Raw genomic sequence first — 19,290 nt, forward strand, 5'->3', positions numbered from 1 at the left:
CAAGAAAAAGACATTTTTAAAGTTACCTGTATTTCTAACATAAAGTGCATCTGCTTATCCATAAAACCCAGGAGCTTGAGTCATGCTCTAAAGCCATTTAGACTTCAGGAGCAGGACTGCTCTCACACATTGACTTTCTAGAAGTCAAGTCTCTTCTAAATTTGTTGTCAAAATCCATGCAGGAGTGAAGTCCCTTGAGAAGACATCTTACTCCATCCTGACCCCTACCTTGGGTATGAACCTGTGCCTTTCAGGGATGTGTCTTCTTCTGTTGACCAAAGGAAGATCTCAATCTAGGCACTTTGCTTTTCAGCCACTGAAGAAGAAAACTTTCAAATGGTAGGTTGGAAAGTAGTGCATATGATTATTATTTTTTTTGTTTCCTAGTAGTTATTTTTATGTGTTATAAAGAATTTATGTTACATATTCATATCTAACCAGCAGGGCTATTATTTTTCACAGCTCTCACAGTGCCCACCTCACTCCAAGGACATCCTATGTCGCAAGGGGTAGTCAACATGCCTGTTTTGAACACTTGCTGTCCTCCCTTGTGCTCTTGGGTCTCAACAGCTGGTTTGCCTGGTTGTGGAAACCTCAATCCATCCACAAGGCTCAACAGCTGCAGATATTCCTGTGAGCTGGCCTTGGGCACATGTCCCAGCAATGACCATGTGTGAGGGCAAGCTGGAGAAGAAATGCAGCTGCACAGGGATCTGCTCAGCTGCTCTGCTGAAGGGCTACCCAGGTTCAAGGTCATCATCCTGGCTTTGGGTGCTGAGGCATCCAAACATGCTTCTTTTAATATATTATTTTTCTGCACTAATTGTATCTCAGTAGAAATTACACGTGCAAAACTAAGGAAACGGCAAGGTGCTTACCCTGATTAGCAGGTCTTCATTGCTTACTGAGTCTTAATTTTATGACTGGAAGTGAAAAGCTGACTCACCCTCCCTGGCTACCTTCAGCATTGATGCAGGAGTTTTCTGGCTTTGCTCTAGAGGCATGAAAAATATCAGGTACAATATGAATACAACAAGCATCCAGAGAAACAGACAGTAACAAACAGGGAAGTGCTGCTTTGGCAAAAGCCAGACAAGAACATTAGGAAATAATTCAAACTATAATGATCACTATTGAATGTCTGGAAAGATGGTAGAAGTGCAGTGTTATTACACCGTGCAAAATTTGAGGTAATTTGTTCCTGGAATTTGCTTTGTTTCTCTTAGTATTAATATCTGTCTAGAATTCCTCTTGCAAAAACAAAACCAAAAAAAACCAAACCAAACCAAACAAACAAAAATACCCCAAAAAACAAACCAACCTGCAAACAAAGGTAACCAGTAAATCCATTTCAAATTACCATCAAACCCCCTGAGACAGATGAAGCCAGGACGGCTGGCTCTGGCTGCCTGTGGGCAGCAGGAGCCCTGTGCCACCAACTGGAGGCACCCACCCAGTGCATCCTGCCCTCGCTGCAGCCACAACCCTGTTTGGGGCTGCTCACATAGGATTGTGGCTGTTGTCTCCGTTTCCAACCAGCCGAATTAAAAGAATGATAGCAATGCCTTTCTGACCACGGCAAAGCCAGGCGGAAAAAGGAGGCTCTGGATGTCCAGGCGCGAAGCCGGCCGCTTCGCAGGGTGCAGGGTGAGCACACGGAGCACACAGGCCGTGGTGACTCAGAGCAAGGCCACGAAATGACGGCTGGACACGGGGAGCTGCTCGGCAGCTAACGGGAGTAGATTCTGCAGATCACGATTAATTCTCCCAGGCATGTGAGTGCTGCATGGAACAATTACGGCTGTGGACAGCTTTATCCTCTTTGCCAAGAGCAGAAAATGGAAGTGCTGCAGAAGAGACAGTATTATACCCCCGGTCTCCTTATTTAATCGTGGAACAAAATGTACTTTTATTCCTGTGCAGTTTGCAGCAACAAACTGAGGCTTTCTTCCTCTTACCCCAGGGTGCTTTCATTTGTTCTGCCAGCCCATTCCCTGTCAGTCAAAGGATATACATTATTAATGTATGGACTAAATGCTGTTCTCACTCATCCCTTTGCTCTCAAAAGCAGCACTTACATGAAGAGGACAAGCAGGATTTGGCCCCAAGATTTTAATTGTGTCACTCAAATGAACTGGTTTAACACAGACTTAAATGGGAAGCTTTTTGTTCTGTTTCTTTTTTTTGGAGGTGTTATAATTACTGAAGGAATTATTGTTTGGCTAATTTAAATCACCATGGAAGGGAATACCCTGGTAGCTGCTTGAAGAATTATTGCTGCAGATCTGTCTAAAACGGCAAGAGATTAAGACTTAAAATATAGCTTTATAAATTGTGATTATAAACAGCTGGGATTTTTTTTAAGGGAAAATGTATGTGCAGGAAGAGATGGCACCTACAAAGGTAATTACAAGTTTTGAGCTAATCCTACAACTGAAGTTGAATCAGCATCCAAAGCATGTTTTTGTCAATTGATAGGCCCATATCAAGATATACATGAATTATGTTTATGCAGAGCCAGTCAAGTTGAACAAATCCAACACCTGGCTGCTTGTGCCCAGAAAGTAATGATGCTCTGGAAAATACAGGATACAGCAGAACACACATACAAACTGTACTTTGGATAACAGTCAGAGAGGACTAAGGCACATTAATGATCCTGAGAGGATGCTAAAGGCAAAAGTAATGGCTGCAAAACAATGACCAGTTCTTCCTCTGACATCCAAAATGTAAGGGCTGGATTCAGCAAGTCCTGCTCCTAAGATTTATTCAGCACTTAAGCTGAGTAGGTGGGATCCCTCACGTGGATTTTACAGTGCCCACTCTCACTTGTGCACTGTGCTGAGGAGGAGGGCAGGTGGGCTGGGGATTCATTTCCTCTCACACAAGACAGGTGCCTCGAGACAGAAGGACACTAAATGAAAAATAAACGAGGTGATGAAGCACAAGGAGAAAGAGGCAAGCAGGTTGGGCAGGAGATGCTGGAAATTCAGCAAAGCCTATCTGCAAGGAACTGTCAGTTCAAGGTTCACTGGGGGTAAAACCAGAGTAGTAAGCCTTGACCTGGCATCTAAATAAGCTAAACACATAGTGTGAAACACACCCAAGGTTTTTAAGGAGCTGTCTCGTTGCTCACTTCCAAAGAAGGGCTGCTCAGGTTCACAGTGATTTTAACTGTAGGAAGAGCAGATTTAGACTGCTCCCAAACCCTCCTCTCTGGGCTAACTCTACCAGCTGCACATTCATATGGCAGTAAAAAACCTACCTGTCCACTGCAGTACTGACAACTGCACAGCAAGTAATGAACAGAGGGCATAGTGTGGGGGTGGCTGAGGATGTGCAACCCTGCTCTCTGCCTCATTTGGTCCCAAGTCTTGCCCTTATGTCTCTGACTTGCCAGTTCCCTGTCAATAAATAAGGTCACGTGTGATGAAGGGCTGAAAAGAAGGAGGAATGGCAGAGGGAAATGAGGTCTTAAAAAAGATAGGTGAATTTGAATGCTAAGGCCCAAGACAGTAAATCAGAATTTAAAAATATATAGTCAGAAAAGCAAAGACTTTGTGGAGTAAACAATTAACTCAGTGAAGGAGGAGCAAGGGAGCCCCTCTGCTGCTCATGAACTTTATCCAATTGAGGAACACAGAGAGGCAGAGAAAGAGTTGTTTCAGCATCTATCAGCTGCAAGAACTTCTGTACCTGTTCTGCAGGGGAAAGACTTGTCAATGTGACCTGAGAAACACGATGGTGTGGCTGTGACCAGTGAGACTTTGAGGAGTCCGGCCATGGAGCTGGAGACAACTGTGCTGGGTGCTATTTGAGACCCCACTGGGAAGATGCTGAGAAATAGAGGAGAGAGACTGGGAGGATAACAAGAATAGCCTGACAGCTGCTACCAGCTTCTGGGATGCTTCCTGGCAAAGCAGCATTTTGAAGGAAGGAAGTGAGGCTGAGGTTGAGAGTGAGGAAGAAGTCGAATACAGGAAACAACAGATGAGGACAACGATTTTTTGGGCAGCTCTTTGCACCGACACTCTCCAAGAGTGTAGAAATGAGCAGGGCCAAGCAGTCTATGTGAAGGCTGGACATTAGAGGGAGGGGTGCTGCACAGAGGAGATGTCATGGGCCGGAAAAAAAGCACTGACTAAGTAACACAGAAGAATCTGCAAGACTTCAAACCCATAAAGAGGGATCTAGGTCGAGACCCAAACCAAACCAAGGGCTCATGGGCAATCCAAAGGGAAATGATAGTTGCAGCAATGCAAAAAAGATTAAGGGGTAGAAGAGTTGTAGCTCTATACCCCTTTCTTTCAGGGGTATAGAGCTACAGCTTTTGGTTAGACATTTATTTGGATATGTCAGAGAGAGTGGCTGTGATTTATTCCACAGTAAGGAAGAAGACTGAGGAGTTAATGGGAGTAAAAATGGTAGCTCACTCATGTTTTTGGACAGGAAAGACGTAATAGAGCTCTCCTAGAAAGATGGCAGGAAATGGGGATAAAGAAAAGACTGCTGTAAGATGACTGCTGGAGAAACTAGAAAATGGCAGTGGTCAGAAGTCAAAAAAGGTTTATAAATACTGTTGGTTTTGATGGGTCTTGCTAAATTAAAAGGACTGTTTCTACACAATATGAATCCACAGATTGGGATCCACCTCTTAAAATAGGTGTTATTTACTACAGCTTAAGAAAAACAAGATGCTTTCCATAAAAAATAAGCAATGTGTCCTGCATTCTGAAATGTTTAACTAAGAAACTGACCCAAGGGTGACCACTGGGATTATTTGTTTAATGTCTCTGCATACCAATTTGCCTGAAGAGTGGCTTGAGACAGACCGGTCTCAATAAGAATCTTGATTTCAAGTTAAATTCTGCACCACCTGTTTCATTATAATCTGCTTCCATTCACTCTCCGAGAGGACAGTAACAGCTTTATTTAAGAAACTGGACAACTAACCTTCAGGAGGAATAACATTTCAACACCTTCTCTCATAATCAGTTTTAGCAACAATGGCAATGAGCTCTTAGTAGAGCTTATATCTGCCCGAGAGCCAGGGCCTCTTGCAGAGAAGACTTTGGAAAGCTGCACTTTTTGGCCGTCAAGTTCATAGGTGACAATGCTGGTTTTTTGGTGGAACTTTTCAATGTTCCCATTTTTCTATTCTAGTCTTCTCTTGAGTGGGGACTGCTTTTATTGGGGTTTCCTGTCCATTTTCTCCCACAGAGCTTTCTGGAAATGGAAGGACTTCTGTTCTCTCCCTGCCAGCTCTACTGCAGGTCATCTGTGGGAGTGAAATTCTGGTCAAAAGCAGCTCATAAACTTCACTGCTGACAATGAAGTCTCAGCATCTGTTTTATTTAAGTTCCTATACAGTTTTTCTCTTCCTGAGACACTTCAATTATATACAAGCCTGTTCAATTGTACTTGAAGAGATGATTATCTGGGTAAGAGTGAATGCAGCACAAGGAGGTCTGGTATAGACATACCCACAACAAGGAGGGATGGAGGAGAAAAAATCCCCAAACACTCAAGCACTTAGCACATTCATTACTACATTAGTTAGAGGGATGGTGTGTCAGTACTTGCAAAATATCTGTCATGGGTGCAATATAAAAGCACATTTTCATCAAGACAGTTGTTAGTTTATTACCTTTAAATGTACCCTAACCATCATTAGCAATCAATCCTGAGCCAGCCTCAAGTGCTCAAAAGCAAACCTTTCATGGAAGCAAATGCAGAGTGAACTTTTTTACAGTCTAACTGGGATCCTGCCATTGCCTCTCCTCCTTTCCTCATGCAGGGCAGCTGTCAAGGAAAGGTGATTTTCTTTGCTGAGCTCCTCCAGAAATGCAGACTCCCTGCTGCTTCCCTGCTCCCAAACACAAGCTTCCTCACACAGGCATCTCAGTTTCCCACTCTTCCAGAGGCTGACTGCTCACTTGCCTGAACTCGGGAAAGGGATTTTGTACCAGGTGCTTTAGTGGGGATTCACCCCCCTGACTAAAAAATGCAAGCATCAAAGAAAATTTGTCATTTGGTTTGGACATTTCTCAAGTGTTTCTCTATGTCCAGCACTGCAAGAGTTTATTTTGCAGTCCTAATCTCCCACTGTCCCTCATAATGACAGAAAGTCTTTCCTCTACCCAGCCATTTTCACAAACAGTCACAACAGGATTGCTTTTAAGACACCTCCCATACTACAGATCTGGCTGTCCTTAGTTAAGGGTTTCAGCAGTAAGTAAGGGCCTAGGGCCAGTTACACATGAGCACTTCCAATGCTTCTGTGGCTCCATGAGCCTCATGTTGTGATGGTGGCAGGTCAGGAGTACAGTCTCAGCAAACACCTCTTCAGATGTCAGGTTGCTTCTGTCCCTTTGCAGAGAGTGAAAGGTCTGGCCACCACTGACTAAAACCAGCACAGTCAAGGCAGTATTAGCACTTAGTATTAGCACTGGACAATTTTACTGTTATATTATTGTGCTCATACTCATTCACCCACCACAAGTGGAGGAGAGGGGCACAACACAGAAATAGCTGGAGTCACCAAGCAAGCAAGAGAGCCAATTTCAGAAGTGTGTAAGAGAGTGGTATCCAAATCTCTGCCCATAGGACACTAAGCTCTCTGAGGTCCACGCAGTTTCCAATCAAAAGGTTTATGATAAGAGAACAGGAGAAATTTTGAGGACTGATGGTGACTATAGCCCAAAAACATCTTTTGACTTTATCAATCAGAATTTGTAAAGTCTGACTTGGTACAGCACTATTTATGTTTTCCAGACAGACTACTACATCTTCCAGCCACGCATAAATTGTCTTCTGATACACAGACATCAGCTGCACTGATCTTAGTAACATATGTGACAGAGATTTTACAAAGGTGTTCAAGCTAGCAGCCTCCTGCACATGCATGTGAGCATTTAGCACATGACAAAATTAAGTTCCTACTGACGTCAGTGATGTAGAATTCAATTATTGTTTAAGAAAAAAACAGGCAGGCTTTGTCCATTTAGAAGTCAGCCCAGAAGCAGAGAAGTTGTCCTCCTTTGCTATTGGTGGTTATGGTGCAGTGTCACATTCTTTCAGCTGCATAACAGCTCTTGTTTTCAGAAACATAACAGCAAATTCTTTGAATGATTTATTGCAGCAGCAAAAAGCAGCTGTTTACTATTTCTTAACCTTACTTAATATGATAACTTCAATAAACACTATTTCTCAGACCTCAATAAGAATAATATTCTCTTTTAGCACTGATCTGGTAAGAGCTAACAGCAGCAGATGCCCCTTAGAAAATCTCTTAGGGTCAAGCAATTTTTTACAAAATCATAGCAAATATAAATTTACTTTCTAAATAAAAATGCAGCAAGAGAAAACCAGTCACAAATAAAAATTATTTTCCTCTCAGTTTGTGTGGAAAGAAGAAGGAGCTTCATTGATATCCTGATCAATTATCTTACTGCACACAGCCCATTGTGATACAAAATCTGAGTTGTGTCTCCAGCAACACAAAACACAACTGCATTAAGCACTACTTCAACAAAAGTGAGTAATGACCATAAGAACAATTCTGAATATCATGAAGACACAATCGAACATTTTAGATTTTTTGTGGATTTTTTTAAAGAAGATGTTATTCTTTTATTATTCTTCTGGTTAGAAATACTTAGCTTTCCCTCTTCAAAAGATTCACAAATGTTCACAGGAAATAAATAAATAAAGCAGCCACTTTATAGAAAAATATGCAGTGATTATCAACAGCTAAAGAAAATGTGTACCAAAAGAAAGTAAAAACTATCAGTAGGTGATGGCCACTGAAATTTGAAGGCATATCAGGAATAAGAAATTAAAAATAAAGGCTTATCCTGAAGGTCTACAAGCATGCTGGACAATTAACATGGATTTGTTGTCCGGGCATATTTTAATTTTGCAAAGCACCGAAAAAGACGCAGAGGCAGTTTGTGTTTCAGTCATCTGTTGGTAAACTAAGGGTAAAGAGACAGACATGATGTGCTTTTGTGAGGGGCTGGATTACGCTGGCATCCATATGGAAAAGATAGGCAGCAATGATTAAAATATAGGGACAGTCTTGAAAACCAGAGGAAGAAATGGACATAATTATGTCTGATGAAAAGTCACTCAAGCATTTAGTCTAATTAGTGCTGTACACTTTTATACCCAATGTTAACAACTACTGCACATTCAGATTTATGAGGCCAGCCTGGTGCTTCTCATTGCTAGCTTGTATGTAAGTAAATATTCAGCAGAGCTCAAACTTTAATGAGAATGCTCTTGCATGTTTGGGGCCTTGAATGTGTCAGGATGGAGTATGTAAAGCTTCAGATAGCTCAACAATAGGAAAACCTTAAAAAAAATTTTTAAAGAGTTCACCACAGTGGTTACCAAGAGTGTGGATCCTGAGAGACAGACAAAAGACTGGTTTTAGATGACTCAAATGTCAACACAGTAACACCTTCACTGGCAGAGTCCAAAAACACAGCTGAGGTTCTAATAGACTACAAATATCTAAGGAAAGATAAAGTTAAGTCTAGGTGCACTGCCCGATGAAGAAGAAAATGAAAGATAAGATTAACAAACAAGTAATAAAGAGCATTTTTTTACTTCACTCAAAAGTTAACAAACCATGTTAAGAAGTTGAAAGAGTAAGCTAAAGTAGTCAGAGGACTTCGATGGAATTCAAGCCGGCAACAGCTAATTACTCTTATGCTAGGATGCTCCAGCAATCAGCCATGTCACTAGGGACCATGAGTGTTGCTCTCTGAGAACTCACAGAGCACAGGAAAGAGCCCAAGAGAGCAGTGTGACAAGCACAAGGAATTTAAAAATAAAGAGACTCTTGTCAGTCAACTTAAACCTGGAAAAGGGCAAGGGTAACTTTTATAAAATTCCCTTTGTAAATGCATATGAAAAAGTAACCAAACAACAGCCAGACAATATAGATTTGTCAGGAACAAACTATGCTGTACCTTACTACTCCTCATTTCTTTGTGAAAACTGGCCTGGTGGCCACAGGCACACAAGATCCCAAATCTCTCTGTTGTTGTAAATGCCTCTGGCATTGTCAGTCTGCAAAGTCCTCACAGGTATGGGGCTCCAATCCATACTGACCACAAAGAGAATCACAGCAGTACAAAGTGCTCTCAAGAAGCAATTACCAAAGGCTTACTGGAGCCTAGCAAGATACTCAAGCAAGATCCTGCAAGGCTTTGCCTGCAATGTATCCCATCAGTGTATTCATGAACAATACAGACTAAAGAGTAAAAGAGGACATCTGCAATATCCCCCACGATACCACACCTGGATGAACTGTAAACAGTTTGGTCTGAGATCCTGAGAGGCAAGCATGTGGACACTAAACAGAGGCACAAAGTGGAAATTATTACTGGTACCAAAATGAATCTGTGATGTTGTTGCAGAAAGCCTAATACAATTCCAGTGAATGCAAGTGCCAGACCTTAGCTGTCCCAGCTACTCTGCACTAGCCTCAGCCAGCACTCTGGGTCGTATTTTGGACCATATGATTTAAGAGCACAAACTGTAAAGGATCCAGAGCAGCAACAATTGACAGACTTAGAAAATGTGACCTATGAAGAGTGATTCAATTAACTGGGTTTACTCAGAGGACTAGGAGAATGCAGCAGCAATGTTCAAATAAAGGCACTATTCATCACGTCTATTGCCAGTAAGAACAGTAAGCAATTGACTTAACTGGCAGGGATAAACTCTTGCTGTGGTAACTGTCCACTGGTACAGTTTAGCAGTGATACATGCTGCTTACAAGGTCTAGGATCATGGGATCCCTTTCACTGGAAGTTTTTAAGAGTTAATAGGAACACTTGGTAGTTCGTCTTGGCAAATTTTATCCAATCTCAGAGTAGGGAGATGGTCTAGATAAATTCCTGAGATTTCCCTTAATCCATAGTCCTCTGTAAGAGCTCCAGCTTTCAGTTAGACTTTGCACACTGATTTTGTCACAGCTACAAAGAAGGAAAACAAAAATACATTCCTCATGCCATCAAAGTGCTGCATGGACCTTGGCTTTATACATTTAATGGATAGTATTTCTCAGAGAAAAGCTGTGCCATATTTCCTGAAAAAGCTGAGACACAGCTTGAACAGTTAGATAACTATGTTGGGATAATGATAGATCCCTCCTTTTCCAGGAGCCCCAGTGTGTAAAAGAATTATAAAACATACATACAATCTAATCTACTTTCCTTTGAAAGCTCCCAAGATAACTCCTTCAGTGAGCCTCTGTTGTACCTTATCTATACAAAATCTGTAACACAATAGACAATGTATTAAAGGATTCCAAAATAGTTTTAAAAGCATACAGAAAAATTCCAGACAGCACTTGACACCCTCCCACTGTCTGGACTAGAGCAAAATCACCAGTGATGCTACAGAGTATGTAAAATCACATGCTGAATACCAGTGCAAAGTGAGATTTGGAGCTGAATTCAAAATCCACTCCAAAACCTGTAAGGTTCTAAACAGGCAAATCAAAGGCCTCCAAATTACACACAGCAGAAGGTGGCTGGGTAGAAAGAAACACCAACTGACCTTTAGTTCACTTGTGATCCTATAGGGTTAATCAAATTTACTCGTCAGGCCCTGGAAGATCATGCTTCTAGTAAAGCCCAGTAATTCCCAACTTGTTTCTGTGAATATGGAAAAGCCTATCAGTACCTGATAATAAAAGGCATTACACCTATCAGCTCTTCTTAGCAAGATAGGAAAATAAATCAATATAGTTTACAGAAATTCCACAAATTCCTTCATTACTATGTGGTTTGCAAACAGCCCGTGGTCATTAGTTTTACTTACTTGAGCTAAAGTGTTTTCAGCAAATAACCAAATGGGATAGTCTCCAGGGTTGTTTCAAGGGCACTGCATAAACTATTTCCCTAAGGCTACACGGCAACTGTCTTCAGCTTTTATCTTGGATTTTTCACACAGCTTTTTGACAGCAAGAAACTTGAAGCCCTTAGTTAGGTAAAGCAGAGGCACAGAAACAAGCCTGAGTAACAAAAATTGCAAAACTATTGATTACTCAGTAGTCTCCATGATGATTGGCCTCATCATAACCACACCTGCTAACTTTTTACTAAGGTGAGACTTTTTTCATAATATTTTAAGCCTCATTTAAAATGCAATTTCAAATGCTGCTTCAAGAGATTCCCAGATGAAAGCTTCTGAAAATCCAAAACACCTCTTGAAGTTGCTCCACAAGTATCCGTGACAGCTGATGTCCATACTTACACAGTAAGAGCCCTCCACCTGACTGCTGACCCCACACAGAAATGAATCTTTCTCAAGAGGATACAGGAAACTTCCCATGTCTATTTTTCTGTCTTGCACAGCTAGACAGCTTCAAGTTCCATGGCTGTCCACAGCCAGGAAATTAATTTTTTAGGCCCAGCATTATTTGATTTTAAAAGCAGGCAGGAAATATGACATTTTGTGTTTTATATTTTTAATTCTCTTTAATCAGATACATTACAATGTGTAATGACACACTGTGTCTTTAGCGAGGTACTAGGGTGTGGTGTCTTTCAGATCAGGAAGAGATGATGGACAACTAGTCCATCCTCTGATCTTTTAGGTACAACGAGTATTGTAGATTTTCTGACTGAGGACTATTGCTCCATTTAGTACAGTCTTTTTAACAATTCAGTCACAGCTCTCATTTACTTCTATAATTAAGATGACAGTTACTGTAGGTGAGGATCTTACTGAACTGAGGATCATCTTAGCCTTCCGACATGTAAACCCCATCATTTCATAGGGAATTTTCAACTTGAGCATCGTAAGAGTTTTGAAAATACAATTCCAACTGAAGGTAACCATCCCACTAATAATGCAGCTTTCCAGCTCTTCAGTTGTCATTAACAGAGATTGTTTATGAAACAAGTCTTTTATTTAATGCTACACAATCTGATTGGAAGGAAGAGAACATTTACTTCACCTCAGGCCCAAGTTATAGGGACACATCCCCAAACATTTTCCAGAGTAAAACCAGATTATCAAATACCAATCAGCGCAAGAAACTTTCCATTTCTACTTAACGTACTTTTAACTACAGCATTAGAACATTAAAGTACCTCTCCCCCATACAGCACAAAGGTTGAAAGCAGATTTCTTGCCTTGTGGAGCCAGTTTGTCAGGATGTAGGTATTGGTAACATTAAAGAAAAATAAATGAATTGTTACATTCTGATGTCAGGTGTACAAGTGCAGTAGTGGATTACACTGAGGAGAATAACATTATCTATAAAAGTTAAGTGGTATACAGGTTATCCCAGAGTGACTATAATACAGAGAAACTTTATGCCAAAGTAAGTATTTACAGAGATACTGTCACAGCAAAGAGGACAGGAAGCTAGTCTCACAGAAGTAGTTCAATAAAGAGCAAATGAGTGGACAAAGACAAAGGTTTTGACTTTATATAATAAAATACCAAGTGCATTCTTTTAAGTGAATGAGTCTTTGAGACTATGGTCCTAGATTTTAGGAAGCCATTTGAAGGTCAGATGTATAGTCCTGCTGCATAGCAAGGGTTACTTGGACTGCCAGAGTTTTTACATCCATTGTAAACTCTGCACATCACAGCAATTCTAGTACTGCTTCTTACTGCAGGGTCAAAACTAAAGCTCTTAAGCCCCTCCAAAATGCCCAAGATGGGATTTTGTACAGTAAACCTTCCAGCATAATTCAGATGTTTCTCCACTACTTTTGTGCTGTACATCTGGGATTAGAACACAGCCCAGAACACTTTAGGGGTAATTATGTTTATCTGCTCAAATGGTCTTGGCCAGAGTTATTATCCAGCTTTTTCTTGTCATTGCAACTTTAATCGCATCCGATTTCTTTAAGTAGCCATATTATTGTAGTTACTTTGGTTCTTTTCCAACAGGCTTATTTTAAGCTTGTGAAGGAAGGTTAATGGCTGGCTATTTTACGTATTCCTTCAAGAGAGAGATAACCAGACATATTAGAGGGGGAATAATGTTTTAAAACATTAAAAAAAATTCAAATCCAGTTTTCAACTAAGAGCAGAGTTGCTTTAACCTAATATTTGGCAAGCATTTTTCAAGCCAGCATTTCAATCCTGCCACCTCTGAAGCTTCCTCAGCCATCTACCTAAATAGAAAGGATAACAAGCATAACCAGAGTTCCTCCAGTGCATGACTTCAAGGAACATGATCCCTCACAGTAAAGGAATCCCATTCAAAATGGCTTGCAGTACTTAAGACTCCAGTACATAGGACAAAAACACAGGAGGAAGTCTCATGATTCTCATGCAGCTGCTCAGGGTGTGTGCTGCACCTTGAGCCATCAGCTTGACCACTAGTGGCTGGGCTCAAGCAGGCAGAACACTGGACAGTAAATCTGAGCAGCTTTCCTCTCCACTTTAAGATTAATTTACTGTAATGTACATTACTTGCAGTGGAATGATACTGCTCATGTTTTGGCAGGATGGGGAAAATTCCACTTTTTTATTATTTTATAAGGCAGATAATGCAGAAAGGTAAAACAGAATTTCTACAAGGAGTTAATCTGTGATATTGTAAAATCAAAGTACTACTTTATTAAGTGAGTTATTTTACACAATATGAACATCAATATAATTACAATTGTAAAAAATTTTTTATAACAAGTATGGACTGATTTTTTAGGATTTCCAAATAGGGCACAACTGTACATTTACACAGAATTGTCTTTGCGTGAAGCCCAAGAGGGAACAGCATAAAAATATGAATGTTTCTGTAGCCCCTTCATTTTTGCTGATCAACAGTTTTAGAAAAGCAGCTGCAGGTTTGTTATGTAAGGTCTGACAGTAGAAGAGTCAATAGGTGTCATGACTTCACCTATAAAAAACAAGAACAACTCGGTTAAGCTGAACCATTACACAATGCTGCTTACCTCTGCATGAATGAAATACCATACTACTGCTTTTTACCTTATTTCAACCTTTTATTATAACCACTTTCAGTTACAGCCTAACAACTACTGGCTACTGGGAAATCTCTTCTACAGTCAACACAGAAACTCAGATTTTTCTGCATTCACTTGCATAGCTTCAGGAACAAAAAGGCTCAATTGTTGGAAATATACTAAATGACTGTTTACATTACATGTATTGTACTTACAGACAGATTGTACTTATGCATTTTGTTCAAAGCAAAACTAACATTTCAAAGCAAGAACTAAATAATGTAGTATTCCTACAATACTAAGAATGATCATTTCAAATAACATTAACCCCTTTTAAAACAACCTCCAGGCACAGTGAAATGCCACAGCCATTTCACCCACGTAAGAACTAGCTCGCTTCTTTCTTCTACTTTTATATCCCAAGTTTAGGGGTATAACTTTAACCTACAGTAGTTTTCATATTAAAAGAACTGAAGCAAGTTTTAAGTCCCAGTTGTTGGCGGCAAAACCCCAACTTATTATACACCTTTTTCAGACAATCAATTAAAAATTAAGGTAATGACCTGTAGACCTTTATGCCTGAACATCAGCCAATTCTGGAGGAAGTGGAGTCTTAGGATGCTTGCTTTCAAAGTGCTGTTTGAAGGTCTTGGGATCCGGCATTTGAGTCTGATTAAAGAGAGACATTAAACTTTATGCACCATACAAGAGTTAAATAATACTACAAAACCTTAATTTTCTTTCCCTGGAAGCCAACTACCTCCTCGATGATACATCACTAATTTAGCTGCAGGCTAAGATAGAATATTTAACTGCATATTTTCAGAGGTCCTCTTAAGCACTCTTTTAAGCACTATCACACTTGCTTTGGCATGTCCATCAATGGTGTTATCCTGGCTAGGTATTTCCTTGCACATGTTACACTTCACAGGCTGGCTTGGTGGAAAACCTACCTCCTCACCATTTTCTTTTTCAACACCTTAAAGATAAACATTTATTCTTTTCAGAATCAAATCTTTATGAAAGCTATTTCTTTAGTTTGCTAATAGGCCAAGTTATACGGCATGAACCCAGTCTGTACTTGGCACAAGCTATCTCAGACCTTTGCTACCACACAGTTGCAGGCATCAACTGCCCAAAGTGATTCATACTACAGCCTGATTTCACAACAAGAGCTGGTTACAAGTACTTGATGAAGCAACCCTCAATTTGGAATCTTATTTAAGACATTTGAAGTGGCAGATCTATTCTGAGACTGACCATTGAAGTGAAAATGGAGAGTTTAGCCTTCAGCTCCTAAAGAAGCATTAGGAAAACAGGCCAGAAGGAAAAGTACAATCTGATTAGTACTCAAATTTCTGTTATCTTGTCAAGTAAGTTGTTCTAGCAAAACTTACTGTGTGTCAAGCTTACATTAAAGCTTTTGGCACCAGAGCTTCTCCTTTCTACAGCAACATCCATAACCACTGACTGATTCCAAGTCAGGCCAACTCCATTACAAAGAAAATATGTTTCCACATGGAAACTAAACTACATGTTCTGTCTCACACTAACAGCACATGCAGACCACTGTAACACAAAAGGCAAAATACCTCCCCAAACCAGACCTGAACATGACCTCTCAGATTTTCTATCTCGATTACCAGTACAGCTGAGTAATCTGTAAGCAAGACACATAACAGACACAAACACTTCTTATAGCAACAAGCTAGATAGACAACCACTCAAGTATTTTAGTTTCCACTACAAAATGTTCTGAAAGTCCTGTTCTAGGCATGAAGACAGACCTCTCCCTACCAGTCTATTTTGACTTCAGTTCCTCTTACCCTACAGACAGTGCAGGTATATATCAAGGCAGCCTTGGCTGCAGCCTTCTGATCATGTCCTTGTTTCTTTTTTTGCTCAGCTTGCTTTTTGGCATTTTTCTGCTGCGACTGAATCTTCTGCTGTCCACGAGCCATATCTACAAACAAAAAGAAGACATTTAGTCTACAAACATGAGAAACTGCTGCTGCTATCTGACTGAGGAGCCGTAACCATGAGCGCAATGGCGTCATGTGCTCTATCCACAAGGCCTACAACTCCCATAACTCAAACACAACAGACATCTGTCCAAGCTCTTCGCTGTGTAAAGCCTCTGGGTTCAATATCATTCTTAAAATAATCATCTGAATTATTAGGCCATTCTAAGGTGTCTCCCTCTACTGAGAGTAAAGCTGTATTTTTGAAATGTGTTTTCAATAGTCACAATAATTAAAAGTTTCCTTTACAGTTAATAGCAACTTACTCTCTTTTTCAAAAGGTACTGAAAAATCCAGGGGTTTTATTGGTTGTTTTTTGGGGGTTTTTTTCAATTAAAGCTTAAGACTCAACCTTTATCTCTGGAACTTGAAACTTGAAAGTTCCAAGAAAGGCAAATCGAAGTATTACCCAAGGTGTATTATTGTCTTCTGTTGTACGTGCTTGTGAGCTGCTTTGAAGTCGGGAACACCAAGAATAATAGGTCACTCCTCTTTATCGAAGGTGATTTTTACAGGTGGCTATTGTATTTTTATTTTCAGCCACATTTATGAGCACATGATTTCTTGAAAGGAAAAAAGACCGCCTCCATGAGAAGCCATTACTCTATCTAACACAGGAGCACAAAGGAAATAAATGCTATTGCCATATGCAAGGCCCACCAGAAGACAAAATGAGACAAAGGTGTCACAATTCAGGAAGCATCAAGACATCGCATTTCAGAGCAGTGCACTCCACCTGCACGCAGCCCACCAGGACACACAATTCAGTCTGCACCCCACCCCCAGAGCAGACACCAGACAGGATTTGGGCACACCAACAGAACAGGATTTATGCATGCGGTTACATAACCCAGCAGCCCAATTTCTGCTGTTGTCTCTCTCCCAGTCCCTCACGGCCCATGCACGGTTCAGTTGTGCGGCTCTCTCAGAAGCACAACACTGCCCAAGCACAGGACAGCCAGCCAAGCCCATTGTTCTCAGGACAACTAGGAAAGTCTCGTGCTCCCAGGAGGGCAGCTGCTTGGTCACTGCCCCTCTGGGTAACCTGGGCACTTGCCCCAAGTTTGGCACTTGGGACAGACACACTGCATGGCTACAGCAGGCCCGTCATGTCACACAATCCCTGCCTCAGGAGAGGCGGCTCCCAATGTGAGAGAACAGCCCATCCAAAGAGTGACCCACCTCTCATAAAGATGTATGAAAAGCCCTTAAAAACCATTATGAAAATTAAGTTTCTATGAAACACCAACAACACATGAAAATTCACTGGTATTGTGGGAATTTTTGGACATGTACCTAACATGTGCCTAAATGATGGCCCTGAGACCCAGAGCAACTCCTGTGGATTGAGAGATACCTCTCTGGCCACAGCTTCGTTCTTCCATGGCATCAAACACCACCATGTAACCCTCTGCAGAAGTATTACACTACATCTTCAGTGTTCCCTCCTCTTCCCCCACCAGTTTCTCTAAAAGAGAATTCAGAAGTCCATACAGCTAATAAAATTGAACACAACAAATTCCATTAAGAAGCAGATAGAAATACACATGGCATCCAACAGTCTCCGTAAGATATGACGCTCAATGTTAGTAAGACTAAAAGTGCCCGTCTATGTTTCACTGGATGCTACAACTACTCCACAACACCCCAGCCAGGGCCTCACACTGTTTATAGACAGCATGGCTCACTGGATTCCCACTTAAAATTTAAAAAAAACCCCACCACAACACCAAAAACAATAACAAAAAAAGAAATGTTGCCAATAGCCTAGCATACACAAGAAGGAACAGTAGGTTTAATTTCACTTCTATTTTATCAGCATTACAGCAATCATCCAGAAGTCAGAGGGTTCCTGACAGAAAATATTCAGATGTAACAAAAAAGAATTCTTTTCACAAAGTGTTTGCATATTACTTTGTATTTTAGTGTCTTGATTAAGTACTACATTACAACAGCCGACCACACTGAGCTTTTATGTATTTGGCAACTACTGGCTTTAGTTAAGTCACAGACAAGAAAACACGACCACAAACATTTGCTCAAAAATATCAACCACCACACAATGCCTGAGACCAAAAATCTGAGAGTTTAAATACCACAAGTTACATGAATACAGCTGAAACGGAGAAAATTAAGTCTTAGACCATTATTATTCTAGGAAAGTGACAAAAAAAAATAACACCAAAGCTCGTTAAAAAGACTGATGAGTTCATCTACAAGGCCAAATCAGTAATTGCAATTGCACAACGCAGGTAAGTGTTGTCTTCCCCATCAGGCACACCCTCAGAGTCCAGCAGACCAGCCTGCTGTCTCCAAATAAAGAACGCGCGAGCACGTAGGAAACAGAACACATGGAAAAAATCTGCTGCCAAGCCGTAACAGGATTTCTTGCTGCCAAATCATAACAGCAATAGCAGCACGGGCACTGTCGGGAAACGAGGCTGAAGCCCGCAGCACGGCCGTGCCTCACACGGGGTCACTTCTCTGTAAGTAACCAGAACCCGAGTGGAGTTTCAAGCCCTAAAACAGGACACCGACAGCTGCTTCCGCTGTCACTTCCAGAGGCACACAGCAGCTCGAGGCACCGCGGCCTCCCCGCAGGGAGCGAAAGCCTCGGGCGGCCGCTCGGCGAGGGACGCCCCGGCCTGGCCCGGCCTGCGGCGGCCGGGGGCGGCCGCGGCCCGCGGGTGGGCCCGGCGGGGCAGGGGCGGCCGCGGCCCCACCACGTGCCCCGCGGGAGGGAAGTGACCGCGGAAAGACAGACGGACGGAGGCCGCAGCCCGAGCGCGGCGGCCCGCGAGCGGAGCGCGCCCAGCAGCCGAGCCGAGCCGGGCCGGGCCGGGTCGGGCCGCCCTCCTTCCCCCGGGCCAGGACTTCTCCTCTTCCCCCGCCCCACCCCGCTGCCCTCCGCTCGGCTCGCCCGGCGCTGCTCACCGTGCGGGATCCGGGCTGGGCGGCCCTGCCGAGCGCTGTGGAGGCTCCGCGCGGCGCCGCCGCCGCCGCTCGGGAGGAGAACGAGGAGGAGGAGGAGGAGGGGCCGGGAGCGGCACTGCGCGCGCGCCGGACCCGCCCCCGCGCTCGCGCGCCCCGGGCGGCGCTGGCCAATGGCGGCGCGCGGCCGTTACATAACGCCGGCGTGGGGGGTTAGCGGGACGCGCCGCTCCGGGCTGCGCAGCCGGGAGGGCACGGCGCCTGCGGGGCCGCGGGTTCGCGTCCCGGCGGCGGCGGGCCCTGCGGGGCTCCCCCTCGGACAGCCACACCGGGTGGCTGCGGGCAGGGGCGCGCCGGAGTCCCGTGCTGGGCGGGGTCCGGTCCTGCGG

General features: G+C 42.5%; 1 protein-coding gene across 2 annotated transcripts; it reads right to left on the reverse strand.

The window, feature by feature from the left end:
- Positions 1 to 11,910: 11,910 nt before the first annotated feature.
- On the reverse strand, positions 11,911 to 19,030 carry ZNF706 (zinc finger protein 706). Of its 2 annotated transcripts, none has more exons than XM_066334278.1 (4): positions 18,904 to 19,030; positions 15,776 to 15,912; positions 14,521 to 14,618; positions 11,911 to 13,882 (listed from the first exon to the last, which is right to left on the reverse strand). In XM_066334278.1, exons 2-3 carry the CDS (start codon positions 15,908 to 15,910, stop codon positions 14,523 to 14,525), a joined length of 231 nt encoding a protein of 76 aa, XP_066190375.1. In that variant the 5' UTR covers positions 15,911 to 15,912; positions 18,904 to 19,030; the 3' UTR covers positions 11,911 to 13,882; positions 14,521 to 14,522. The 2 variants fall into 2 exon arrangements, with proteins under 2 accessions (XP_066190375.1, XP_066190365.1); XM_066334268.1 differs by having other exon boundaries at positions 14,513 to 14,618.
- Between the last annotated feature and the right edge of the window lie 260 nt (positions 19,031 to 19,290).

This window comes from Sylvia atricapilla, chromosome 1 (assembly GCF_009819655.1).
Source record: "Sylvia atricapilla isolate bSylAtr1 chromosome 1, bSylAtr1.pri, whole genome shotgun sequence".
NCBI lineage: Eukaryota > Metazoa > Chordata > Aves > Passeriformes > Sylviidae > Sylvia > Sylvia atricapilla.